General features: G+C 42.8%; 1 protein-coding gene across 3 annotated transcripts in view; it reads left to right on the top strand.

Annotated features, from left to right (window-relative positions):
- The window catches only part of cog4 (component of oligomeric golgi complex 4), a 74,020-nt gene extending 50,276 nt beyond the window's left edge, over positions 1-23,744 (top strand). The window contains exons 11-20 of one of the 3 annotated variants that reach the window (XR_011345639.1): positions 3,142-3,308; positions 5,055-5,220; positions 5,838-5,900; positions 10,802-10,918; positions 12,529-12,621; positions 13,960-14,043; positions 18,390-18,491; positions 20,087-20,215; positions 20,670-20,887; positions 23,573-23,744. Coding sequence is in view for 1 of the 3 variants with exons in the window: in XM_069900981.1 (XP_069757082.1) it covers positions 3,142-3,308; positions 5,055-5,220; positions 5,838-5,900; positions 10,802-10,918; positions 12,529-12,621; positions 13,960-14,043; positions 18,390-18,491; positions 20,087-20,215; positions 20,670-20,804 (1,056 nt within the window). In the remaining 2 variants the exon portion in view is untranslated. Of the gene's footprint in view, positions 1-3,141; positions 3,309-5,054; positions 5,221-5,837; positions 5,901-10,801; positions 10,919-12,528; positions 12,622-13,959; positions 14,044-18,389; positions 18,492-20,086; positions 20,216-20,669; positions 22,172-23,572 lie in introns of those variants that run through there. The other 2 variants (XR_011345638.1, XM_069900981.1) reach the window with 2 other exon arrangements.
- The last annotated feature ends 2,082 nt before the right edge of the window (positions 23,745-25,826 follow it).

Raw genomic sequence — 25,826 nt, 5'->3', positions numbered from 1 at the left:
GAGGAAAAACCCAACACCCAACCCCAACCAACCAATTTTCCCTTGCAACCGCTGCAATCGTGTCTGCCTGTCCCGCATCGGACTTGTCAGCCACAAACGAGCCTGCAGCTGACGTGGACTTTTTACCCCCCTCCATAAATCTTCGTCCGCGAAGCCAAGCCAAAGAAAAGAAGACAGGTTATAACAATATTATGAGCCCAGAGGACCCCAAAACCTATCAACAATAGAAATTCACCAAGATAAATGGTGACTTAAACAAAAGTTGCTTTTAATGATCTTTAAATATGAAAACAGAATCAAACTCTTAATTATTACTATTAACTTTACCCCCTTCTAATTCTAAGCGCATGTGAATGTAATGTGTGTATACATTCAAAAAAAGTTCTTTAATTCACAGTCCAATCTCACTTCTCATTCCTCCAAGTTCACTGATTACAGGCAATTCTTATACTGTGCACAGAATTTAACATTTATAAAGTTCACCAGGCTTTGGTGCTTGAAAGGTAAATAGTTACCGCTCAGAAAGATTCTTGTTGGTTTTCAGAGAGAGATTTGTTGCTCATTGGACACCACAACTGATCCCTTTCAATCAGCCACTTCAGTGTCTTGCCAAAAAGACTTGCCCCATCAGGGTTTTTCAGGTGATTACCTCTTTCTTTCAGGTTATCACAGAGTTCTTTTTCTGTTTCCCTTATTTCAAGTGAAATATTATGCAGCCAGTCCTCTCCTCTTTTATGGACCACAAAGGCTTTGACCAGGCTGAACTAAGAACTAACAACCCGTCTTCAAAATGGGGTTTTTCCACAAGCTTCCAGCTTCTCAGGTTCCAGTTCCAGCTGCTGCTGCTGAACTGTAGAACTGAACTCTCTCTCACACACTCAGAGAAAACCACATGACCCTCTTAGAATAGCCAACTGCCCTCAGACAGACAGGAGCTCCAGACTTAATCTTCCGAGTTCGTTCATCTGTTGCTTTCCAAAACAATAATCCATTACTCCACAGCATGTCCAATTAACACCTACTTGTGAAGTCCTTATAGGCATTCTTCAAAGTTAATGCAAAGGTACCCGGAGCCTGGACTGTCTGGCTTGAGCAGAGCTCTGGCATTTTAAATGAGATCTGTTTTGAAGTGTTTGTATGTGATCTAACTCAAGAACCTGCCACAATTTATCTCCTATAAAATATGTCTATAAACAATATAAAATATAATCTGCCACAACAGAATGTTGTCGATTTGGACTTTAGTAAGGCTTTTATAAGGTTCCCCATAAGAGGTTAGTAAGGAAGGTGGAAGCATTAGGTATTAATGATGAAGTAGTGAAATGGATTCAGCAATGGTTGGATGGGAGATGCCAGAGAGTAGTGGTGGAAAATTGTTTATCGAATTTGAGGCTGGTGATGAGTGGTGTTCCTCAGGTCCATTGCTGTTTGTCATATATATTAAAGATCTAGATGATAGGGTGGCAAATTGGATTAGTAAATTTGCAGATGATACAAAGGTTGGCGATGGTGTGGACAGTGAGGTATATGATCAAAGCTGCAGGGTGATATAGGACAGAAGAGTGGGCTGAAAGATGGCAGATGGAGTTTAATACTGACAAATGTGAGGTGCTACATTTTGGTTGGACTAATGAAATGTTAAATGGTAGACAACTGAGGAGTGCAGTGGGACAAAGGGATTTCAGAGTCATGCTTCATAATTCTCTGAAATTTGAATCACATGTGGATCGGGTGGTAAATCAGAGTATAGAATACAGGAGTTGGAATGTTATGTTGAAATTGTATGAGGCATTGGTGAGGCCAAAGTTGGAATATTGTGTACAGTTTTGGTTGTCTAATTACAGGAAGGATATAAATAAAATAGAGCGAGTGCAGAGGAGGTTTATGAGAATGTTGCTGGGGTTTCAGGGTTTGAGTTGCAGGGAAAGGTTGAGCAGGCTGGAACTTTTTCTCTGGAGTGTAGAAGGTTGAGGGGTGATTTGATAGAGGTATTCAAAATTATAAGGGGGAAAGATAGAGTCAATGTGGATAGGCTTTTTCCACTGAGAGTGGGAGAGATTCAAACAAGAGGGCTTGGATTGAAAATAAAAGGGGGAAATTTTAAGGGAAACAAGAGGGGGAATTTCTTCACGCAGAGGGCGGTGGGGGTATGGAATAAACTTCGCAGAGGTGGTGGAAGCGAGATCGATGTTAATATTTAATGAAAGCTTGGATAGGTATATGGACGGGAGAGGTGTGGAGGGTTATGAGCCAAATGCGGGTCAGTGGGACTAGGTGGGAGAAGATGTTCGGCATGGACTAGTAGGGCCGAACTAGCCTGTTTCTGTGATGTAAATGGTTATTTGAAAACAGAAGATGAACAATAAATGTTGGGCTTTACAGAAGCATGTGCACCCTTGAGAATAAATATCTCAGTATTGTTCTCCACTGTGTAGATCTGCTGAACATCCATTAGTTCAAGAGAAGAACTGGCTCTTGGCCACTCTTTGCCTTTGTTTTGCACAGTGAGACTCTGATTATAGGGAACCAGGACACAATTGGGTTTGTGAGACTTAGAGTGGGCAAAGTGGAGAGGGGCAGAGTTTATTCAGACAGACATGTTAGGTAAACAACAAACAAATTAAACACAGGGTAGTGATCTAAAGCAGAGGGACCAGAAAGTCCAAAACCTGGGCAGGAGCAAGGAGATCAAGATAGATAATTTGGAGACCAAAGCCGGACAGTCCATAGTAGTGGTCCGAACACAATCTAAGTGACTTCTTTGGCTATTTACCAGCAGATATTTTTGAGGCTTCTTCATCCACACATCTTGTTTTCCTCCATATTTGTCTTGGATGGTAACCAGGATTCTAGCTGTTTTTTCCATCATTATCCTGACATTAGACCATTCAAAGACATTGTGACTGATTTTGATGTTGACCAACTTTTCTGTCTGTGTACTTTGTAATCATAGAGAGGAAATGGTTCCTGAATCTCAGGGGGGGGGGGTGGAGGGGGGGCGCTGATGGAAGACATGAGTGGTCGAAGAGAACTATGTAAGAAAATTTCATGAGGGGAAAAATCAGAAATTGAGTTGAGTTTGGGACTTGATGCATGGATAAATTTGTCCAGGCATTTAAAGGTTGAAATGTTTGATTACAGGCTGTTGCAATGGATGTCTGTGAGAAAGGCCAGTTAACATCCAGCATGGTGGATGACGTATTCTTCATTGTGAAGAAGTGCATTGGTCGTGCTCTGGCCAGCTCAAATAGCGACTGTCTGTGCGCAATGATCAACCATTCCACCACCGTGCTGGAGTCAGATTTCAGGTGAGGAAGAGGATGTGGCGGCGTGCACCAGCCTCAAGTTTTTCTTACTGATCCAGATCTGGAGCTGCTTACAGAGACTGCTGCAGGGCATGGACTGGTTGAAACTGCTTCCTGTTTTGTAGCCCTGCTGACTGCACACTAGTTAGTGAATCCATATGTCAGTCAGATCTCTGCTGGACAATCATGTGACTTTGCTGTTGATTCAGTAAGCTGGGTATCCTGCTCCGAATTGCGCTTTGCATCCTTAACTACTTTGCCTTCCTGTGGCTAAGGTTAGCATCGTGATCTCTGCTGGTGTCTGCACATGGATGGATGTGAACTTGTCCTCAAAAGGTAGCAAAGGGCTGACAACCCAATTGGAATTGGGAGAGGGTAATGGAGAAGCTGACTGAAAGAGGGCCATAAATTTTAAACTTAGCCTCTGGTTAAGATTTTGATTTCAGTTCCATCAGAACATTGTCAATAAAAACTGTCTCAATTAAAGTCACCTCCGATCTCCATCATAACCTTTCCCTGTCAGTTATTGTGTTATTCCAGTTTTGTTTACAAGGGAATTAATTTGTTTAATCTGTCTTTCCTTCAATATCACAAGATTATGGCTCTGGTTTATTCCATATATGCTGTGATTTTTAGACATACAGCATGGTAACAGGCCCATGAGTCCATGCCGCCCAATTACACCCAATTAACCTACAGCCCCGTTGCATTTCAAGCAGTGAGAGGAAACTGGAGCCCCTGGGGAAAACCCACACAGACACGGGGAGGCACTTGCAAACTCTTTACAGACAGCGCAGGATTTGAATCCTGGTCATGATCATTGGCACTGTAAAGGCATTGGGCTAATTGCTATGCCAACCACGTCAGGCAGTACCAGAAATCAAAGGTCATACAGCATCAGTGGAAAGAAAGACAGTTAACGTTTCTGGTCAAAGGTTCCTGCTTTTTCAGTTTTTGTTTCTGAATCCCAGTGTCTGTGGTGACATACACTGTTCCTGCTCATTATCTTTTCGCCATCGAAGCACTAACTTGCCGCACTGCCCAGCCAAACCCCGTTCCAAATCCTTTTTACCCTTTGCGAAAAGTGGGGAATTCTTTGCTTCTTCTGGTTTTCTGACCCTCCAGACTATTAAGCTTTAAACATGTGCATGAGGTTTCACTAACTTATTCCTAACTTATTGTACCTTGTATTCTCTGGATTCCTGTTAGTGCATCCCTCAGTAGTCCTGGGTCCTCTTACTAAATCAAAGAAACAAAATCTGGATTACTTTCCCATTCAATCTGCAGATACTTGGATATATTTCACTACCCTTGGCTTTGTAGCTCATCTTTTGCTTGTGTTTTAATTTCACCTCTGCTCCCAAACCATAAAAGGTTTGTGGGCTTTTGTAGCTGTCAAGATTTGTTTTCATTCCTTTGGAGTGGGTGGTGAAGACATAATGTTGAATATGACCATCGAGACAGTGTCAGCATGAACAATTGACCGATATAGCATCGAATGCTATAGAAAAAAAACTGTGCCAAATAATTATTGACCTATCGAGCTGCAGCCAGAGCATCTGTATACCCCTCCCATCTATATACCTACCATAATTTTTCTCTAAAGTCAAAATTGAGCACGCATTCACCATTTCAGCGAGTAGTTCATTCCACACTCTCACCAGTTCTGTGTAAAGTTCCCCTTAATGTTTCCTTGTTCTTGCCAGCAGCTTTGAAGCTGGTGATGCAATGTCTGTTCCTATTATGCAGGGAGGTGCTTTATAACAAGCTGCGCATGGGGTTTCCAGCGACGACCTTTCAGGACATACAGCGTGGTGTGACCAGTGCAGTGAGCATCATGCATTCCAGCTTGCAGCAGGGTAAATTTGACACCAAGGGCATTGAAAGTACAGATGAAGCGAAGCAATCCTTCCTGGTATGTTTCATTTGGCCTGTCTCCTGTACCCTGTTATGGGTGAAGTGTGGTCTTTTCATCTTCCTCAGTGTGGCACTGCTGGGAAACCAGTGTGGTGAATGATCAGTAGGTCAGGCAACACCTGCAGAGTGGATGTTCTTATCAGGTTCTGTTTTCAGTTCAGATTTCCAGAGTCTGTGATACTTTGCTTTTGGAAGGTGTGGAATATTATTGGCATAATCCACATCTTAAAGCTTCTTTGCTCATTTACTGAATTCAACCTTAAAAAAAGTTAATGATATATCAATGATGAGGAAAAATACGGTGACTAATGTGCACTCTTGAAATTCTTCAAGTAATATAAGACATAGGAGCAGAAATAGGCTATTTAGCCCATCGAGTCTGCCCCACCATTCAATCATGAGCTGATCCATTTTCCCACTCAGTACCACTACCTGGCCTTCTCCCCATAACCTCTGAAACCCTGGCTAATGAAGAGCCTATCAATCTCCCAATGACAACCACTGGAGGTGAACTATCTGAACCATTTGAGAGATCAGACTTGCACTCTTGATAGTGGTATGGATCGAATAGGTTTGATTCTGTGTTGTTGAGCTGCATCATTTCTTTTCATTTAGGTGACATTGAATAATGTGGAGATGTGCAGTGAAAATCTCTTGACCCTGAAAAAGAACCTGGAGGTATGATAGAATTTATTATGGATGAGGATAGATTTTCTATTTTCTCTCTTTGCTGTGGAAGGTGCCAACCCCCCTGTATGTTATAACCCACTGGCAAACTCTCATCACATCTGAATGCCTGCAATTAAACTACTGGCCTTATTATTCTTTTTTAAGAGGCAATTGTGAGCTGATTCACAATTCAATCCATTTGTAGTTGACGGTGGGGTATATGGGACACCTTTTTCCTGGGGCAACAATAGAAAATCCCAGAAGACATCTGTTTAAGGTGGTTTGGGGATCAGAAGTTAGTTCTTAATTTGAGTGGTGGGTGCCTGGAATGCATTGCCGGGGGTGGCAGTGGATGGAGGCTGGTACCATGTGAACATTCAAAAGAAGTAGTTGCATGTAAGAAAAGTAGAGGTGTGTGAGAATGGGAATAGGTTTCCAGAGGTCGGCATAACCTCATGAGTCGATGAGCTGTACTGTGCTGTAATGTTCTATGTGCCTTGGCCATTTGATCCATGCCAATGTTGAGATCTGGGGCCAGATTGATTCATGATCATTGTGCATAATCCCTGCCTCTGCAGTTTATGACAGAGGGCCAGCCCTCAGTTCTATATATAGCATTTCTGGGGAATAAAGGTAGCTCCAGGCTATGAGGGTTCTACTCCAGTTTTCAGGTATGAAATCCATCCCTCAACAGAGAGCAGTGGCAGAGGGATGTAGTTCGGGCTGGAGGCTTTGTCTAATGGTATTCTGCAGGGATCAGTGGTGGGACCCCTGATGTTTGTGATATAACTGGGATGATCCGTGACAGGATGTTTGCAGATGATGCAAAATTTGGTGGAATTGTGGACAGTGTAACGCATTATCAAAGAATACAACAGGATATAGATCATTTACAGATATGGGCAGAGAAATAACAGATGGAATTTGATACAAAAAAATGTGAGGTCTGTAGGGCCATCACGGTGAATGGTTGGGATCTGGGGAGTGACGTAGAACAGATATTGAGGAGTACATAGTACCTTCAAAGTGGCATTAGAAGTATGTAAGAGGTCAAAAAGGTTTTGGCACATTGGCCTTCAATCAGAGTACTTATTTTTGAATATCTTATTTATAATTTTCCAAACTTAACCTCAGTTATCGACATTATCAGCATCAATGTTAACAGTATCAGCATTGACTACAATTTACAATGATCCATTTTATACAATTTTCTGCAGTCATGCTCTTTTCATCTTTCTCCCCGCCCCCTCCCCCCCCATATTTAACACTTAACCCTTAACCAACCACAGTTACACCCAACATTCAAGACACACATAACAAAGGAGTAAGACATATATTAGGGTTTTATGGGTATGTCATGACATGGCAGTCAGTGCTCAGGCGCGATGGTCCACACTATAATCAAGCTCTTATGGAATTTAAGTATGGTTGCCAAACTTTCACAAATGTGTTATACTTTTTTCTTAGGTAGTAAGTAATTTTCTCCAGGGAAACACAGCTTTGCATTTCCATGTTCCAGCGAGTAATGCTCAGGCAGGAATCGGATTTCCAGGGAACTGCTATTCACTTCTTGGCCATTATGAATTGGATTTGAAATTTGGACAGGTTCCTTGAAAGTTTTAAGTCCATTATGTTTCCTAACAGGAACAACTCTGTGTTCTGTGGGAATTCTTTACTTATGATTTTTTTCAAGAACTTGGCCTAGTTCCTCCCAGAAGGGACTCACCTTGGTCCATGTTCAAGTTGTTTGCACAAAGGTTCCTGTCTCAATGCCGCATCTAAAGCATTGGTCTGACAATTCTGGTTTAGATCTGTTTAATTTTTGCGGTGTCAGGTACAGCTGGTGTAGAGAGTTGTATTGGGCCAGCCTATACCGCACGTTAATGATTGTAGTCATGCTAATCCGACTTAAGTCACCCCCCACCCCTTGCATTTGAGCTGAACGAGGAGGCTATTACCTGGCCCACCCATCTCCTTTTTAGTTTTTGGTGTTCCTGCTCCATTAAATGCGTTTCTTGATCCGCTCCCTTTTTTTGACTCTTTTTCTCTTCACCACCCCTTTCAGCCATTAACTTTAAAGCTAACATACTTTATATTTTCAGCCATTGCCCCAGAGATTCTCAGGCTTGTGTTTCCCCTATACCTCCACTGCCCCGCATCCATCGTTTGTCCATCTTTTCTCCTTCAGCTGTCTGCTCCAGCCTGCTGGGTCTTTGACAGACCATGGGAAAATAAAACAAGACCAAAGACCATGAACCCAAAAAGGACAGATGAAAGAAAAGATTTCAATAAAAGAAGAAAAAGAACCAAAGCAATACAATGTACTACAACAAACCCCAGCCCCATACAACACCCACCTTCCCTTCTCCCTTCACTAGTGACTGAATCCCTTGCGTCCTCACTGTCCCCCTCTATATTAAAGGTTGTGCCTTTTGCATCCATCTACCTCCCTCTCCACCCAACCTCCCTGCGTCTCCAGGACCATTCTCCTCATTACATTTCTTTCCCTTTCCACTTCTACACCCATTTATTTACATTCTTTATGGCCATTTCATGAGCTTTATTCCCATTGCTTTTTGTTACATATTGCTAGTTGTTTGATGAACCTCTTAAGCTTGTTTTGGGTTGAGAAAAATTTCCACTCTCCTCCCGGCATTACTATTTTCAAGTTTGCCGGGTATCTGATTACACAGTCATTCCCCTTTTGCTTTGCCGCCCTTTTCAGTGGTTCCAATTCCTTCTTTTGATGCAAGAGAGTCCCACTGATATCAGGATAAAAGGGCCTCCCTTACTTGTGCCCCAGTGACTGCTGTACTTTAAAAAATTTTCTCAGTCCTGGTGGTGCAGTAGCTCCACCAATACTGAGTATGACCTTTGACCGGGGCCTGGGCGTGCGAAGAAGGACCGATGGGCCCTTTCAATCTCCATTGATTTCCCCCAGGCTTTCCTTCCCCAAAACCTCCAGAACCCAGCGTTGAAAGAAGACTAAGGGGTTACACCCCTCCATTCCTTCCTTTAATTCCACTATTTTAAGTGTTTTCTGCTGGCTATAATTTTCAAGAATATCAATTTTTTGCCATGTGCCCCCGATCTGCCCCCCATGCTGCAGCTTCAGTTTCCATTTGCCCTATCATTATTCCCTGTTCTTTCTTCCAATTCTGTTACTCTCCCTTGCAAAATATTTAATACTGAATGACATTTGACCAACCTAACATTTAACTGGTTCGTTTTCCTGCCCAGTCCAATAAGTCTCTTTTCCATCGCCTCTAAAATTGTCCATTGTGAGGGCTCCAAGTCCCCTCTTCTTCCTGATACCACCATCTTGGTTACCTTGTGTAGCCTGACACCATCCTCCCTTTTTCACGGCACCGGTCTGCACATCGCTCCCATTGTTCCTGACTTCCGCAGGTTGGCCTGTTAAGTTCTCTGTCTCAGGGTCCCTGCTTCCTGCATTCCCTCTCTGTTCTCTTCTACTGCCCGTCAGAACTCGGTGTTCTGGGGGGGGGGGGGGGGGGGCATTACCCTCCTCGTTGCTAGACGAGCTGGTGGAGGTGGTCGTCTGCACCTCCCTTGCAGGGCCAAGGTATGCCGTGCCTCCCCTTTTCGTCCCCTTACTCATTGCCGGGTCCGAGCCTGCAATTCTGCCTCCCACCATTCTCCTCAAGGCAGCTGACTCTGTCTCAGCCCCTTGGATGGCCTGAACCCTCCCGGTGACCTTTCCCTGACCGCGCTGCCGGCTTTCTTGTGATTGCCGATTTCTCCCGCTGCCACTCTGCTGGGTAAATGCTGAGGGCTTCCCCCACATCAAGTTGCTGTCGGGGCTCTGAGCCCACCACCTTCAGCGCTTCCCATGCCATCTTGCGGTTGTTGAGGCGGGCTGTTTTTACCCTCGCAGCTCGACACTGTTCAGGATGCCATTTTCTGTTGTTGGAGTTCTTTCTTCCCATCTTCCTCTGGTAGGGGCTTTATTCTTTTGTTGTATTCTTTTAATAACTTCTAAATTCAATTTTTAGGTGTTTTTCTTTGTTCCTGGTCCAGGAACTCTTGGGGATATGCCCTTAGCATCATGTGACCTCAATTCTATCAATCAGAGTATTGAGTTTAGATGTTGGAAAGTTATGTTACAGTTGCTTAAGTCATTTGTGAGTCCTCATTTAGAGGACTGTGTTCAGATTTGGTCTCTGTGCTACACGAAAGATGTCATCAAGCTGGGAAGGGTGCAGGGAAGATTGAAGAGGATGTTGCCAGGTATCGGGACCATGAGTTGTTGAGAGGGGTTGAGCAGACTGGGGCTTTATTCCTTGGAGCATAGGAGGTTGAGGGGTGATCTCATGGAGGTGTACAAAATCACAGAGAGTCTTTTACTCAGAGTAGAGGATTCTGTAACCAGAGGATGTAGGTTAAGGTGAGGTGGTTGGGGGGGGGGCGGGGGGGGGAAGAGAGGGAGTTTTAACAGGATCCTGAGGGGTAGCTTTTTTACTCAGAAGGTGTGGGAGTATGGACTGGGCTGGAGGTGGTGGTTGAGACAGTACTAATGCAATGTTTAAGAAACATTTGAGCATCTACATGGAGAGTAACGTTGGATTAATATGGGACATTTTGGTTAAACTGGACAAGTTGGCCTGAAGGGCTTTTTTCTACACTATGACTCTATTCCAGCCATTCTCAACCAATTTTCAGTTATCCCTCCCTGCCCCCACCCCTCCATCCCCAGAACTCTGGTCAAAGTTTATGGGCCCCCTTCCCTGTGAAGCAGTCATGTTTTGGTTTCTTGTATACTTCTCCCAACAATGTAAAAGACATTTAAAATATTTATGTTACATTAGGTTTTTACTTGAATGTGCTGTGGTTCCCCTGGGGGTCATAGGGTGGAGTGTAACTATGAGGAATTGTTGTATGCTTCTTCACAGAGTGACTGCACAAAGCTGTTCAGCCAAGGACTGGGGGCTGAACTGGCACAAGCAAAAATTGACAGCTGCTTATCAGACCTGGCTGCAGTGTCCAACAAATTTAAGGACCTCTTGCAGGTGGGTTGTGTGCGGCTTGTCTGCTCTGATTCAGCTGTGGCACATCTTGTAGTCCTGCAGCTTTCTGTTGGGAAAGGCTCTATGAGTCACAAACGTGTGGTATTATGTAGGAATTCCTCAGTGTGCAGAAACCTAACTGGGAATACTGTCATCATAATTTTGTAAGCTGGTTAATGGTTTAAATGGTTTCTTTTGACAAGTTAAATGCAAACTTTCAGACAACCCAATTATTGAAACACGAGATATGCAAATTTAATGGGATATACTTTATTGGGGGGAGTTAATTGGGATTGTAGGTGATTGGGCAAGTCCACATCTGACCAACTGACCAGAGTTCAAGACTGGCATTTTCCATGGAAAGGATGGGAAGGAAAAGAAAGTTTGGATGAGAGAGGTTGGCACTATAGGCAAAAAGAAAGAGGAAGAATATACAAGGTTTAGGAAGGTAATCAGAGCAGGGTCATTGAGTATTATAAAGCAAGAGCTCAAGCATGGTATGAGAAAGTCCGAAAGAGGCCACAAAATGTTATAGGATCACAAAGGATCCCAAGGCATTTTATACTCGAGGGTAGAGGGTGTTTATGTTTGGAGTTGAAATAAGTGGGTGAGGTATAAAATGAGTGCTTTGCATTGGTGTTCACCAAGGAGAAGGATGCGGAGGATAGTGAGTGCAGTGTGGGGAATATTAATCTGCTTGGAGATTTTGAGATAAAGGAGCTGATGCTGTGTCTTTTAAAGAACATGAAGGTGGCTAAAGTCCCCAGGGCATGATGGGATATATTAAGGTGGCTAAAGTCCCTAGGGCCTGATGGGATATATTCCAGGTTGTTGGATTCTCACTAGCAATAGGCAAGGTCCCAGAGGACTGAAGAGTAGTTTATTAGGACATCTGACATGTGGGAGTTCACCCCATGACAGGAAGGAGGTGGAGATTTTGGAAAGGATACAGTAGAAGTTTACCAGTATGCTGCCTGGGTTAGAGGGAATGCTCTATATAAAGAGGCTGGACAAGTTTGGATGTTTTCTCTGGAGTGTCACAGCCTGAGGGAAGATCTGATAGAAGTTAATAAAATTCTGAGAGGCATAGACAGTCAGAATTTTTTTTTCCTAGGGAAGAAATGTCAAATACTACAGGGAATGCGTGCGTTAAGGAGAGGGAGAAAGTTTGAAAGAAATATGCAACATTATTTGTTTTCTTTTTTTATTCTGCTTAGAATGTGGTGCAAGGGGTAGTGATGGAAGCGAGAATGATTGATGTGTACGTGAATATGCAGGGAGCAGCGGTGTATGGATCTGGTGTAGGTGGAAGAAATTAATAAGGCATCATGTTCAGAGAGGACATGGATTTGCTGATCCTGTGCTGTACTGTTCTATGATCAAATACTGATCCAAAGCAAACCATTTAGCTATCATAGTTTTTTTTCTGCCTTGAGGTTGGTGGGGGGGGGGGGGGGGGGAGCAGCTGCAAAAGGCTCAGAACGGCAGTTGAAGTATGATTTTTTTTTTCCCTGCAAACGACCCTATGACACAGCTAAAAAGTCCAGCAAGAATGCGTTTGCCGTTTTGATGCTCGCTTGACATTTACCATTTGTGGATTTTTTTTCTTCCAGGAAGGCTTGGCAGAACTCAATGCCACAGCCATCAAACCACAGCTTAAGCCCTGGATTACTGGATTCCTCTCTATCACCCATAACATTGAGGAGGTAAGAGCATTAATTTTGTGCGTTAACTTACATACTTTCAGTTGCAGTCATCTCCCCTCTCGTTTTCTCTTTTCAGTGACAACACTGAGACAAGAAGTGTGCCGATTCAAGTGAATGGGCAACTGATGAGCTGAGGAATTTGTTGGTGCCACTCTGCAGTGCACACACTTGCAGTTTGTGCTTCTGTTATGGTCACAAAATTGATCAAATTTGGAATATCTTTCCTATAAATCTCCACACCAACTCTATAACCAAAATTCTCTGTCCCTTCTCCCAGCTTGTAAAAGTGTGGCCCTACCATCCACAAGCCCAAAATCTTACTGCTTCACTCCATGCTCATGCATCCAGCCGTCTACAAGTCCCTCACTGCTGATGAGGCCTTATTGCAAAATGTCTTTCCACTTCTTTATTGCTGAATCCATTTTGATTAAATGTAATATCAGTTCACTTCACCAATTCCAAACTATGCTCTCATTTCCACGCCGTGTTCATCTCACATAAACATTGCTATAAAGCTAAGCCAAAACATTAAAATCTCTCTGTCCTTTCCATATCTCTAAGCTCCGCTGAACTGAACCCATGGGAAAGTAACCAAACTGAACATCCACAACATCCAACAAACTGAATGTGCCCGATTTGCAGTCATGGGATTTAAATTCTGGAGTTCCCCATTGGTCAGCACAGTGGCAATACCCTTACCAGACTGGGCAAAGAGGCACAATTTGAGGATCTGCTGCCTCGCTGTGCCAGACACCCAGGTTCAGACCTGACCATGGGTGCTGCGTGCGTGGAGTTTGCACGTTCTCCCTGCAACCGCATTGGTTTCCTCTAACATCCCAAAGCTGTGTGTGTTGGTTTGTTAAATGATCAGTGCAGATTGCCCGCCATGTGAAAATAGAATATAGGGGGAGTTGAGTGATTCGTGGCATGGAGTTGGTAGGCTGCAGGACTGTAAAGACTGCAGTAGTTCAATAATGTAGTGGCTCACCACCTCCATCAGGGTCATTGGGGATGGTCTTTACCAATGTCTGCATACCAAAAATGGAACCAGTAAAATTAACCAATGTGGAAGATGTGGAGTGTAACAGCAGATAAAATTTCATTGAATGGACAGAAGACTTCAATGACAGACATTTATTTCACATGTGACAGTAATCATAGATACTCTGGGTTCTATGGAATTGCTGTAGAATGTTCTGCATAAGTAAGGTGTAATGATAGGTAACAAGAATTTGAGCAGAAGGGGCTCCTAGTTTGTCCTAAACAACCATTCCAAAGAGAGGAACTTGCTGGGACAGCAGTCTTCACCTCTGTCTAAAATGTACCATTTAATTCCAGGAGGAGTTTAATGATTATGAGGCCAATGATCCCTGGGTCCAACAACTTATTCTTAATCTGGAGCAATTAATGGCAGAGTTCAAGGTGAGTGGGTGATATTTGCTTCATTTCCGCAAGCAATGTTCCCTCCAATTTTTAGAGGTTCTTGCCTTGTGCAAATTTTTTTCCTGTGATAAAAGTATATGTGCAGATGTTAACTTGAAGTTGTTTCAAAATAATATTAGCACAGCCTCTCACATGGCTAATAGAACTGTATTGGCATGTTTTAATCTAATACAAGTACGATTGCATTCTACAAAGTAACGAATATAGGTAAGATTTTATTCTATACTTTGAACTAGGTAACTCTTTGTGCACACATGAATTTCCCTTGTGTGCTGGTTGCAAAATGTATGTGAGCACACAGCTTAGAGGGAACAGTGTCTTCATGGTGACAAGAAGCTCAGATCCCCCTAACAATTAAATGTAAAGTTACCTATATTATATATATAGATATATCAGATATATCAGTTTTGCGGAAACTGCCAAAATGTTTGGCATGGAAGTCAGCCTGAAGAAAACTGAGGTCCTCCATCAGCCAGCTCCCCACCATGACTACCAGCCCCCCCACATCTCCATTGGGCACACAGAACTCAAAACGGTCAACAAGTTTACCTACCTCGGCTGCATCATTTCATCGGATGCAAGGATCGACAACGAGATAGACAACAGACTCGCCAAGGCAAATAGCGCCTTTGGAAGACTACACAAAAGAGTCTGGAAAAACAACCACCTGAAGAAACACACAAAGATCAGCGTGTACAGAGCCGTTGTCATACCCACGCTCCTGTTCGGCTCCGAATCATGGGTCCTCTACCGGCATCACCTACGGCTCCTAGAACGCTTCCATCAGCGCTGTCTCTGCTCCATCCGCAACATTCATTGGAATGACTTCATCACCAACATCAAAGTACTCGAGCTGGCAGAGTCCGCAAGCATCGAATCCATGCTGCTGAAGACCCAACTGTGCTGGGTGGGTCACGTCTCCAGAATGGAGGACCATCGCCTTCCCAAGATCGTGTTCTATGGTGAGCTCTCCACTGGCCACCGAGACAGAGGTGCACCAAAGAAGAGGTACAAGGACTGGTTAAAGAAATCTCTTGGTGCCTGCCACATTGACCACCGCCAGTGGGCTGATATCGCCTCCAACCTTGCATCTTGGCGCCTCACAGTTCGGCGGGCAGCAACCTCCTTTGAAGAAGACCGCAGAGCCCACCTCACTGACAAAAGAAAAAGGAGGAAAAACCCAACACCCAACCCCAACCCACCAATTTTCCCTTGCAACCGTTCCTGCCTGTCCCGCATCGGACTTGTCATTCACCAATGAGCCTGCAGCAGACGTAGACATACCCCTCCATAAATCTTTGTCCGTGAAGCCAAGCCAAAGAAGAAAGATATCAGATATGGGGACTATCATTGACTCTCTCGCATTCTGACTCAAAGCATTTGGAACTCTGCCTCCCTCTATCTTCCTGCAGCATTGAGTTTTGTAAAATGCAAGGCAGTGTCTCTTGAGTTCATGGCCTTGTTTATTACTCTTACCATCCACATGGCTGCACTTGAGTGAAGGATCCTTCATCTATTGTGAAGAAAGGTTGAGCTGATTTTAGTTGACAGCTGGTCAGGAGCCCAGATGAGTTAGTAATGTTCAGTAAAATTCCCATTGTTTGGAATTCAAGCAACCAACAACAAAATTGTAGAAAATAAATAGGTATAATAATAGTCATTTAAAATTGGCAGCCCCCAGCAGTCAGTTCGCCAATCCATGCAACACACAATCTCAAGCAACCGGCAAATTCACTTATTCGGCATATACCAATTCCCATAGGTTCTGGATACAGGGGTTTTACTGTATTCAAGATTCCTTAATTGTCATGTACATAATGCATGAAATTAGTTAACATTATGCCATAAATCCACACAAAGATGTCACGAGCCCGGCACCAGCCAATAACAAAGTAGCAAGAGCGAGTCCCGTCAGAGACACGGATTTGCCCCCTTCATTACTGGGGCCTCCATCTGTAGCCGCATGGCCTCCAGTCCGATTCAGTGGTAATCCTGAGTTTCCGATTCTGATATGACAGGACGCTGTCAGTGTCTAAGGTTGTTCAGGAGCCTTGCTCATCATCAGCACCTTCACAGATCCCGGTTCCAATATCTGGTCTCCAGCAGCCCGCAGCCACAGTCTCCTTCCTTGTAGTGTTCTCTCCTGAAATTCTTCTCAGTGGGGTATCTGATGCCTTTCACCAATTCGCTGATCCCCCGAGCCTGCAACCCTCATGGCCTGGTGCCAAGAATGGGCACCACCATCTTGGACACAGACCTCTGAGGGTTCGCCAATGCTTATAAAAACCCACTGCTGGCCACTTCTACAAGCCATTTAAAACCTATACAGGGCCATCGATGCAACAACTGGGCAGTAGGACCCCTCGCAGGAGCACTGTGTCCTCTCTCTCCCAGGGCACACCAACTCATTTTGCAGTGGAACCTTTGAGGCCAGTTCCCTTCAGTGATGCAAGAGCTGAGTGCAGGATTGCAGTGTGGGATTTCATCAACTGACTCCTGATGTTCATGGAATGGAATTATCATGAAATGAAGAGATTGAGGTTGACTTTGTTAGGTTTCTGAGTTTGGGTGGTACAGGCTCATGGACCGGAAAGGCCTGTTCCAGTGCTGTATGTGTAAAATAGAATCTGCTGGTAGGTTGATTACCCTTAGCAGGCCAGGTGGCTCAGATCAGTTCACTGCTTGAGACCTGAGGTGCACAGACCACGAACAATCTTGGGTGGTATTGGAACTGGCTTCCGTATTCCCTGGCAGTGTTCCCTGGCATCCCAGGGCTGCATTCCTGACTCGCACTAACTGACGCTCAATGAACTATGTTTTGGGTCCTTTTCCGTTACCATGGAAACACCCATGCATGAGTTAATAATTTGAGGAGCAAAGAGATAAGGTAGATAATCTAGATCTCGCAGCCATCCTGTACGACGATTTGCTGAGGCCCATCTCTACACCGATTAACTTTCACTATTCTCACGTTCGAATTTATCGCCCGCCACAGTGGTGTTTCTATCGGGAGTTTTTATTTTGGACTTTTATTGTTCAGTTGGTCTCCTTGGGGCAATGTGGTGATACAGCAGTTAGTACCTCAGCTACAGGGACCCTGACCATTGGTAGGTTTCCTCCCACCTCCTCAGGACGGCACGGTTAGTGTAATGGTCAGCACAACACTATTAAAGTGCAGCAACCTGGGCTCAAATCTGGCATTGTCTGTAAGGAGTTTCAACCCCATGTCTGCATGGAAGTTTCCTTCCATCTTTCAAAATGTGCAGGGTATGTAGGTTAATTGGGGTATGTGGGCAGCACGGGCTAGTGGGGACCGACACGGGGCTATGGGGAGAGAGTGGGGCAGTGGGATCAGTGTGGGAACCAACACGGGGCTATGGGGAGAGAGTGGGGCAGTGGGATCAGTGTGGGAACCAACACGGGGCTATGGGGAGAGAGCGAGCAGTGGGATCAGTGTGGGGACCAACATGGGGCTATGGGGAGAGAGCAGGGCAAAGGGATCAGTGTGGGGACCGACACGGGGCTGTGAGAGAGAGCACAGCAGTTGGATCAGTCTAGGGACCGACATGGGGCCATGGGGAGAGTGTAGAGCAGTGGGATCAGTGTAGGGACCGTCACAGGACTATGGGGAGAGAGAAGAGCAGTGGGATCAGTGGGGACCGACACAGGGCTATGGGGAGAGAGCAGGGCATAGGGATGTGTTGGGACCGACATGGGGCTGTGGGGAGAGAGCGGGGAAGTAGGATCAGTGTGGGGTCTGACTTGAGGCTATGGGGAGAGAATGGGGCACTGGGATCAGTGTGGGGACTGACATGGGGCTATGGGCAGAGAGAAGAGCAGTGGGATAAGTGTTGGGACCGACACGGGGCTGTGGAGAGAGAGTGGGGAAGTGGAATCAGTGTGGGGACAGCCTGCTCCGGGTGTCTCAGCGCTGACAGCCCATGCCGGCCAACCCAGCTCTGATAGCCCGAAGGGACAGGAGCCAGAGTGCACTCCAAGGCGCCTTCTGCGAAGCTGTCCCTTTCAGATGGCCAGCGCTGCGCTTTCAGTGCTGCCACTTGAACGACTTGAATCCGCTTCTGCAGGCTCACTTTTGGCGGAGAATGCACCTGAAAGTAGCTCATGATTAGAGTACAAAGGGGAGGTTCAAGAGTCTGATGGCTTTAGGTTTAGAAACTGTCTCTAAATCCCAGTCCCTTCATGCCAGTGTTGACTGTTCTTTACCCACTGTTGACGGTCACTGACCCACCAAGTTCCTTCAGTTTTGGTACAATTAGGAATGATGTTGGACGGCTTGACAACAATGATGTGTTTGTGTTCTGCAGGTTGGATTGTCCCAAGTGATCTATGATAACCTCACCAGTCTGATGACCAGCCTGATCGCAATTGAACTGGAGAAGGTGGTTCTCAAGTCAGTGTTCAGTCGGGTATGAGCCAAGAAGTCCTCGAGTATGTCGGCACTCTGTGGATGCTGTCATGAAGTGAATGGTGCTGGCGGTTCAGTGGGAAACGCTGCCACCCACCGGGCAGATAGCTGAAAGGGTTGCACAGCCTGGCATTGATCTCGAGATTGAGTGGGAGAGGGAAATTATTTCCTCTCTTGGTGGGGTCAAGAACAGACAGCATAAAAACTGACGGAATTCCAAGCTTTCTCCAGAGATTAATTATTGAGTTTCTGTTCAAGGTACTGATTGAAAACTTTTATTTGCTTTGATTATGCAGGCAGATGAGGAGAAAAATCAGATAAACTGAGTTCATGTTTGGATCATCTGTGATCAGAAGGAGTGGGCTGTTCTTTTCCTGAAGTTGGTGCTGTTGCAGACCTGTTCTGAATGAGCTGCTATTGGCTGGGTTGGTGTGATATGTGGAGGGGAAACTCCTGAGTTCCTGCTTCAATCACCTGCAGGTTTCATGGTGGGACATGGTCAATGTAGATTTTGATTCAGGATAGAGTGATGGCAGGCTAGTGAGTTCAGCTTCAGTGCTCAGCAAGTACCCTATATACTCATGTAAAAGTTGACCAGTCACTTAGACCATTTTTTAATGTTAAATGTATGGCGTTGGTATTAAGTGGAAAAACTACTTTTGACCACGGTCATTTCCTTCATTGCTTGAGGTGTTGTAGCTTATATGGGCGGCTGGCTGGCTGGGACAGGGTGGTAAGTCTGGGCGCTCTGATGGGTGACCATCTGGGACTGAGACGTGAGTCCATGCTCAAGGCGTTGGGAGTTCTGATGGGCGGCCGGCTGGGACAAAGGTGAGAGTCCGTGGTCGAGTCAATGGGAACTCCGATGGGTGGCTAGATGGGACCGGGTGGTAAGTCTGAAGTCAAGGTGTCAGGAGCTCAGATGGACGGGCAGCCAGCCATCTGGGACCAGGGGGTATGTCTGCATTTGAAGTGTCAGGAGGTCTGATGGGCAGGCGGCTGGGGCCAAAAATGGGGGGGTTCAATTTTATATGCGATTATATGGAAAATACCAGATTTTTGAGCCAAAAATGGTGGGGGGGGGGGGGGGTCGCCTTTTACACTGTATCAACTTTTACACTATGAATAATTTTGACTGACATGGACAGTGGGCTGAATGGCTGGATTGTAAATATGCTTTTGTCTTTTAAGGCAGATAGAGGTGAATAAATATATGTGCATAGAACTGGAGACAGCAGATGCTGAAACTTGGAGCAATGAACAATCTGCTGGGGAACTTGGTGCCAGTGGGAAAATGTTTTAGGGATGGAACTTGGTGTATAGAGGGAGATGGCTTGAGTTATGAGATGGGATGGGAGGAGGTAGACAACCCCTCTCACCCTGAACTCATATTGACCATCTCTCCTCTGCACTCACAGTCTTTCAACCTGTTGAGTTCCTCCAGCAGATTGTTTTTTGCACTCTTGTCTATAAAAAAAAAAGCAAATCTTTTCTATCCCATGGGACCGCCCATCTTTGTTTTTACAAAGAGGATTTTTATCCTCTTTGAAACCCAGCCTCGTGCTTGCTCCTGACCATTGGTTTGGTTCTCCTCAGCTTGGTGGGTTGCAGTTTGACAAGGAACTCCGATCGCTTATGGCTTACCTGACATCAGTGATCACTTGGACCATCCGAGACAAGTTTGCTCGCCTCTCTCAGATGGCAACAATCCTGAATTTGGAAAGGGTGAGTATCGTGTGAGATGAGACAGAGGCCATTTCAATGTTGTGTCCCTACATGAAGTTCAAGCCATTCTTCCCTCCCTCATGAACCTGCACCTTTTGGACCATAACAGGGTGTCCTATTCCAGAACTGGCCTCACTGATGGGTTTAGTGCCTAAACAATTTGATTTTCCATCCAGCGCTCCTGCAGTATCCCATCTGATAAATGCCTCTCTTGATCCATCATTTTGAGGTGTATTCAATTATCAGTTTTGAAGTCTCTCTTCAGTCTCTGATACCGTAGATCCTTTTCAGTTGAATGTGTCCATTTTCTGTTCACTGCTCCCTTGTCCACATCAATAGCCATCTCTATATCTTCAGTGCTTCCAACAAATATAACATAGTTGTACTGTAGTCCAGATGCTGAGTAAAGTGTGGATTTGCAGCAACTGTGTCGTCTCATTTTTTGTCCCTGCAGGTCACTGAGATTTTGGATTACTGGGGACAGAACTCTGGCCCATTAACCTGGCGTCTCACACCTGCTGAGGTGCGTCAGGTGCTTGCTCTGAGAAATGACTTCCGCAGTGAGGACATCAAGAGGCTTCGCTTGTAGTCTTTACTGATCTTTATATATCTGGTTGTAATATATCCTCTTGGAGAACTAAGATCCATCAGCTCCTATCTCCCAGGACCTGGGTAAGCATTGGAAAAAAAAACCTTCATTAACATTCGGTGATAAGTAGTGAAAATGGCTCCCCGCAACTTTTCTGTCCTTGATAGGAGGTTCATTGGACATCGGTTAACGGTCTGCCTGAATGTGGCCAGTTGCAGAGCCTCCGGGATGGGTCGACAACCATGCATTTCCATTCCTCCACGAGATCTGCACTTTGTGCCTTTGGTTTTGGTTTAAGTTGGAGCTGATCAGAGAGTAGGTTTTCTGTCAAAATATAGGATTCCCTAACTTTTCAAAGCAACCTGTTATTTTGAGTCCACAGACCAGGAGACAGGTTGCATTCTGGGACATGCTGAGCTGCCTGCTCTTGGCTGAATTAGCAGAAGGACTCCATCCAAGCTGAACAGGTGACCAGCCAGTCCCTGGATATTGTTCAGTGCATCCTGTTGCGCAGCGTCAACATGAAGGTATGGCCTGGTATTTGTGGGAGAGCCTGTCAAATCTATGGCAAACTTGGGTGAGGTCCCTGGGATCACAGTGCAGATTGGAATAAAGTGGGACTTAAACCCATAACCTCAGGAGATCAGAGGTACTTAGTGAACCATGGCCAATTCATAACTGAGTCCAAATTATACTTATGATTGCAACAAGCAGAGCTGTATCTGACATTGAAAGAACTGTTTTTAACTCTTCAATGCCAGGCTCAGATAAAGCCAAATACAAATGCATTCTCTTGTTATTTAATAACATCCGTGATGACACAAAGAACATTGCCACCATGATCAACACCAAGTAAGGTCACAGTGTGAGCATATTATTTCCGAGTTGACTGGAAGAATCAGTTTAGGAATTATTCATGGGGATAGGAATCACATTCCTATGTCAGGCTGGTGACGTTGACCTTGCTGGCTCCCAGTAATCCTCAGTAGTGTGTGGTGTTCTGCCCAACCATATACGGAGAGGAGCACAGTTAAATCTTGACTTTGAGACTGCTGTTTTTGATGAAGGATCAGCACAGCTAGAAGGGCTGAAGGGCCTGTTTCTGTGCTGTAGTGTTCTATCATTCCACCCCAACTCTGTGGAAGTGGTTCCCCAATGAGGTGCTCTAACCAATTACAAGTTCTCGTTACACAAAACCACAATACTGCAGCTGATGGAGATCCTGGAAAATTCAAATTTCCAGAGAAACTCAAGGCATTGGCTTGAAGCACAAACTCTTCCTCTTTCCATCAATGTCCAAAGCTTTGTTTATATTACCTTTCTAATGTTGTGATCGATGTCAAAGTGGCATTAAAAATTAACTGTTATTTGTGTAGAGTTTCGTTCTTTTGGATTTAGTTTTTCAAAAATTTTTTTGTTTGAAAAATGTATTAATCATTGATGAGTCATATAATAAAAAATACAAATAAAGAAAAACATAATACATGATATTTTTTGTAAATATACCCCCTACAACCCCTCACCCCCTCCCCTAACCCATCCTCCCCTCCCCACCCCTCTCTAAACTACCCCAAAAAGAAAAAGAAAGAAGAGATCACATAATATAAAACTCTCAATTAGTTGTTTGCCGTGGTTTAGAGCAAAACCATCAATCCAAATACGGGCTCCAGTTTTAACAAAAAAAGAATAATTATTAGGTAAATTATGTTATCTTTTCCAACGGAATACAAGATCTCATTTCTAAATGCTATTGCTGAATACTCAAAATAGTTTTATTCTTCCAAGTAATTGACAAACATTTTCTAGCCACAGCTAAGGCCAACCTCAAAAAATGCAATTTGAAATGTATTTAATTTTATCACCAAACTCAATTTTTCAATATAATGCAATAAAAATTAGGCATATGATAAGGGGTGACTTTAATTGTTGTTTAGATCCATTATTAGATAAATTTCTAAAGTTGGTAATTAGAACCAAAATGGCTAAACAGTTAATGATGTTGATGAAAGATAGGAATTTGGTAGATATATGGAGAAAGTTAAATCCCAAGGAGAAAGTTTTTTTTTATTCATTCCGTCAAGATTCTTATTCTAGAATAGATTTATTTTTTGTTTCAGCACAATTACAAGGTCGAGTTTTGAAGGCTGAATATAAGAGAAGGATTTTGTCTGATCATTCTTTGTTATTAATAATGTGTACTGATTCGGAGAGAATTGAGAATGTTTATAGTTGGAGATTTAACTCTTTATTGTTGAAAAATCCAGAATGTTGTAAATTTATAAAGGATCAAATATAGCTTGTTTTGAAAGTAAATATAGGATAGTAAATTTGTTTTATGGGATTCCTTGAAAGCTTATTTATGGGGACAAATTATTAGTTATACTGCTAAAATTATGAAACAACATTAGTAAATTGGAGAAGGAGATAGAAATTTTGGAAAAGGATTTACAGTGAAATTCTATAGAAGTTAAGAAAGCACATTTAGTTAAAATGAAACTACGGTATAATTCATTACAAACATAAATTTGAGAAATTATAGAGAACTAAACAACGATATTATGAGTTGGGTGAGAGAGAGCTCATAAAGTTTTAGCTTGGCGGTTAAAAATGGAGCAAGCTTCTAGAACAATAAATACTATTAGACATGGTTCAATTATTACATATAAACCTCAGGAAATTAATGATGAGTTACGTAAATTTTATGAAAAATTATATAATTCTGGTATTGGAAGATGAAGCTAAAATTGATAATTTTTTGTCTCATTTAGTTTTACCTTCTTTGAAGGATAAGGATATCAAGGATTTTGATGCATCCTTTACTGTTAAAGAAGTGATGGAAGCACTTCAATCTATGCCTACTGGGAAATCTCCAGGAGATGATGGTTTTACTTCTGAATTTGATAAAGAATTTCAGGACCCATTAATTCCTTTATTGATGGATGTATTGAAACAAGCAAGAGAGATTTGTTCTTTTCTGGATTCTTTTTCTAAAGCAATTATTACAGTTATTCTTAAGAAGGATAGGGATCCATTAAAAGCAGGGTCTTATAGACCTATTTCTTTACTGAATGTAGATTATAAAATTGTTGCCACAGTCTGGCTAATAGATTAGTTAAATATTTACCAGATATTCATGTAGATTAAGCGGGTCTTATTAAAAATTTATATTCAGCAGATAATATTGTAAAGTTGATTTCTTTAATTAATGTTTCTTGGGAGCAATCTGACCAACCAAGGATAATTTCTCTCAATGTAGAGAAGGCTCTTGATAGAGTGGAATGGAGTTTTTAATTTAAAGTTTTGGAGAAATTTAATTTTGTCCCCTTTTTTTAATTGGTTGGATTAAGGCTTTATATAGAAGACCTACTGCTAGAGTTGTGACAAATGGATAGATATCTCCACCTTTTATGTTATCCAGATTGACTAGGCAAGGCTGCCCTTTATCACCAGCTCTATTTGCATTCGTTATTGACTTTTGACTTAAATGATTAGTCAAGATAATAATATTAAAGGTATTAAGGTGAAATCTGATGAATATAAAATAAATTTGTTTGCAGATGATGTTTTGATGTATTTAACACAACCTTTGAAATCTTTGGGGAGTCTGCATGATAGATTGGAGCAGTACGGTGAAGTATCGGGTTATAAAATTAACTGGGAAAATAGTGAGATTATGCCTTTAGCCGAAATGGATTATTCTCTGTGCAGGCATATTGTCAAGTGTAAGTGGTCAGATTGGATTAAGTATTTAGGTATTAAGATAGATAGTAATTATAATAATTTGTAGGAACTGAATTACCTACCTTTACTGTCTAAAATTAAATAAGATTTGAATTGGTGGAAAGATTTACCTATAACATTAATAGGATGTGTTAATTGTATTAAAATGAATATCTTTCCTCGAATTCAATGTCTTTTTCTGTCTTTTCCTTGCAAGATTTCTCATTTTTTAAAGATCTGAATGCTTTGGTGGGGAGGTTTTTGTGGAAAGGTAAAATGGCGAGGGTGTCTTGACATAAATTAACTTGGAAGTGTGCATCAGGAGGTTTGTAACTTCTAATTTTCAGAATTATTATGAATCAGCACAGTTGAGATTTATTAACAGGATGTTTGAAGTGGATCAACCTTTGATATGGGCTAATATTGAATTCCCTCAGGTTGGTGAGGAGAGGATGGATCAGTTTATTTATCGATGGAATTCTCAGTTGAGTAATTATAATTTGCCTGTGTTGAAACATTTAATGGAATTATAGAATTAAAAAAATGAAATTATAGGTACTCAAGGTAAAATTTCAGGTAAAACTCATTTGTTTCAAAATATGCTTTTTCCTTTGACACTTAATAATCAACTTTTGAAGTTGTGGGATCAGAAAGGTATTAAACTGGTAGAAGATTGTTATGAAGCAGGATATTTTATTTCATTCCAAACAATGAAAGAGAAATATGAAATATCTTCGAATACTCTTATTTTCTTATCATCAAATTAAAGCTTTATTGTTGGATAATTTTGGGTGCATGTTTTGGCTACCCAAGCGATCTAAATTTGAAATTTTACTTACTGATGGTGGTAAGAAAGGGTTTATATCTGAGATGTATGCTTTATTGCAGAATAAAATGCTTAAGTCAGATGTTTATAAATCTAAATTAAAGTGGGAATAGGATTTGTCCATATCTATCTCTCAGGATGATTGGATGAATCTACGTGAGGGTAGTATGACTAAAATTGTAACTGTAAGGTATCGATTGGTTCATTATAATTTGCTTCATCAATTATATTTAACTCTGGAGAAATTAAAGAAATATAAATTTATTTCTTTTGATTTATGTTTTAGATTTCATAAGGAAGTTGGTTCTTTTTTACATTCTACTTGGTTATGTGAGATGGTGAAACCTTTTTGGGGTAGATTTAAGGAACTTTCAGAAGCTATTTTTAAATTGAAAATTCCACTTGATCCTTTAGTATTTTTATTGGGTTATTTTTATTAAGAAATTGAGTTTGCAGTTAAATACATTTTAGAAACA

This window comes from Narcine bancroftii, chromosome 10 (genome assembly GCF_036971445.1).
Source record: "Narcine bancroftii isolate sNarBan1 chromosome 10, sNarBan1.hap1, whole genome shotgun sequence".
NCBI classification, from domain to species: Eukaryota; Metazoa; Chordata; class Chondrichthyes; order Torpediniformes; family Narcinidae; genus Narcine; species Narcine bancroftii.
The sequence above is the reverse complement of the archived record's forward strand: the minus strand, read 5'-3'. Positions and strand labels throughout refer to the sequence as shown.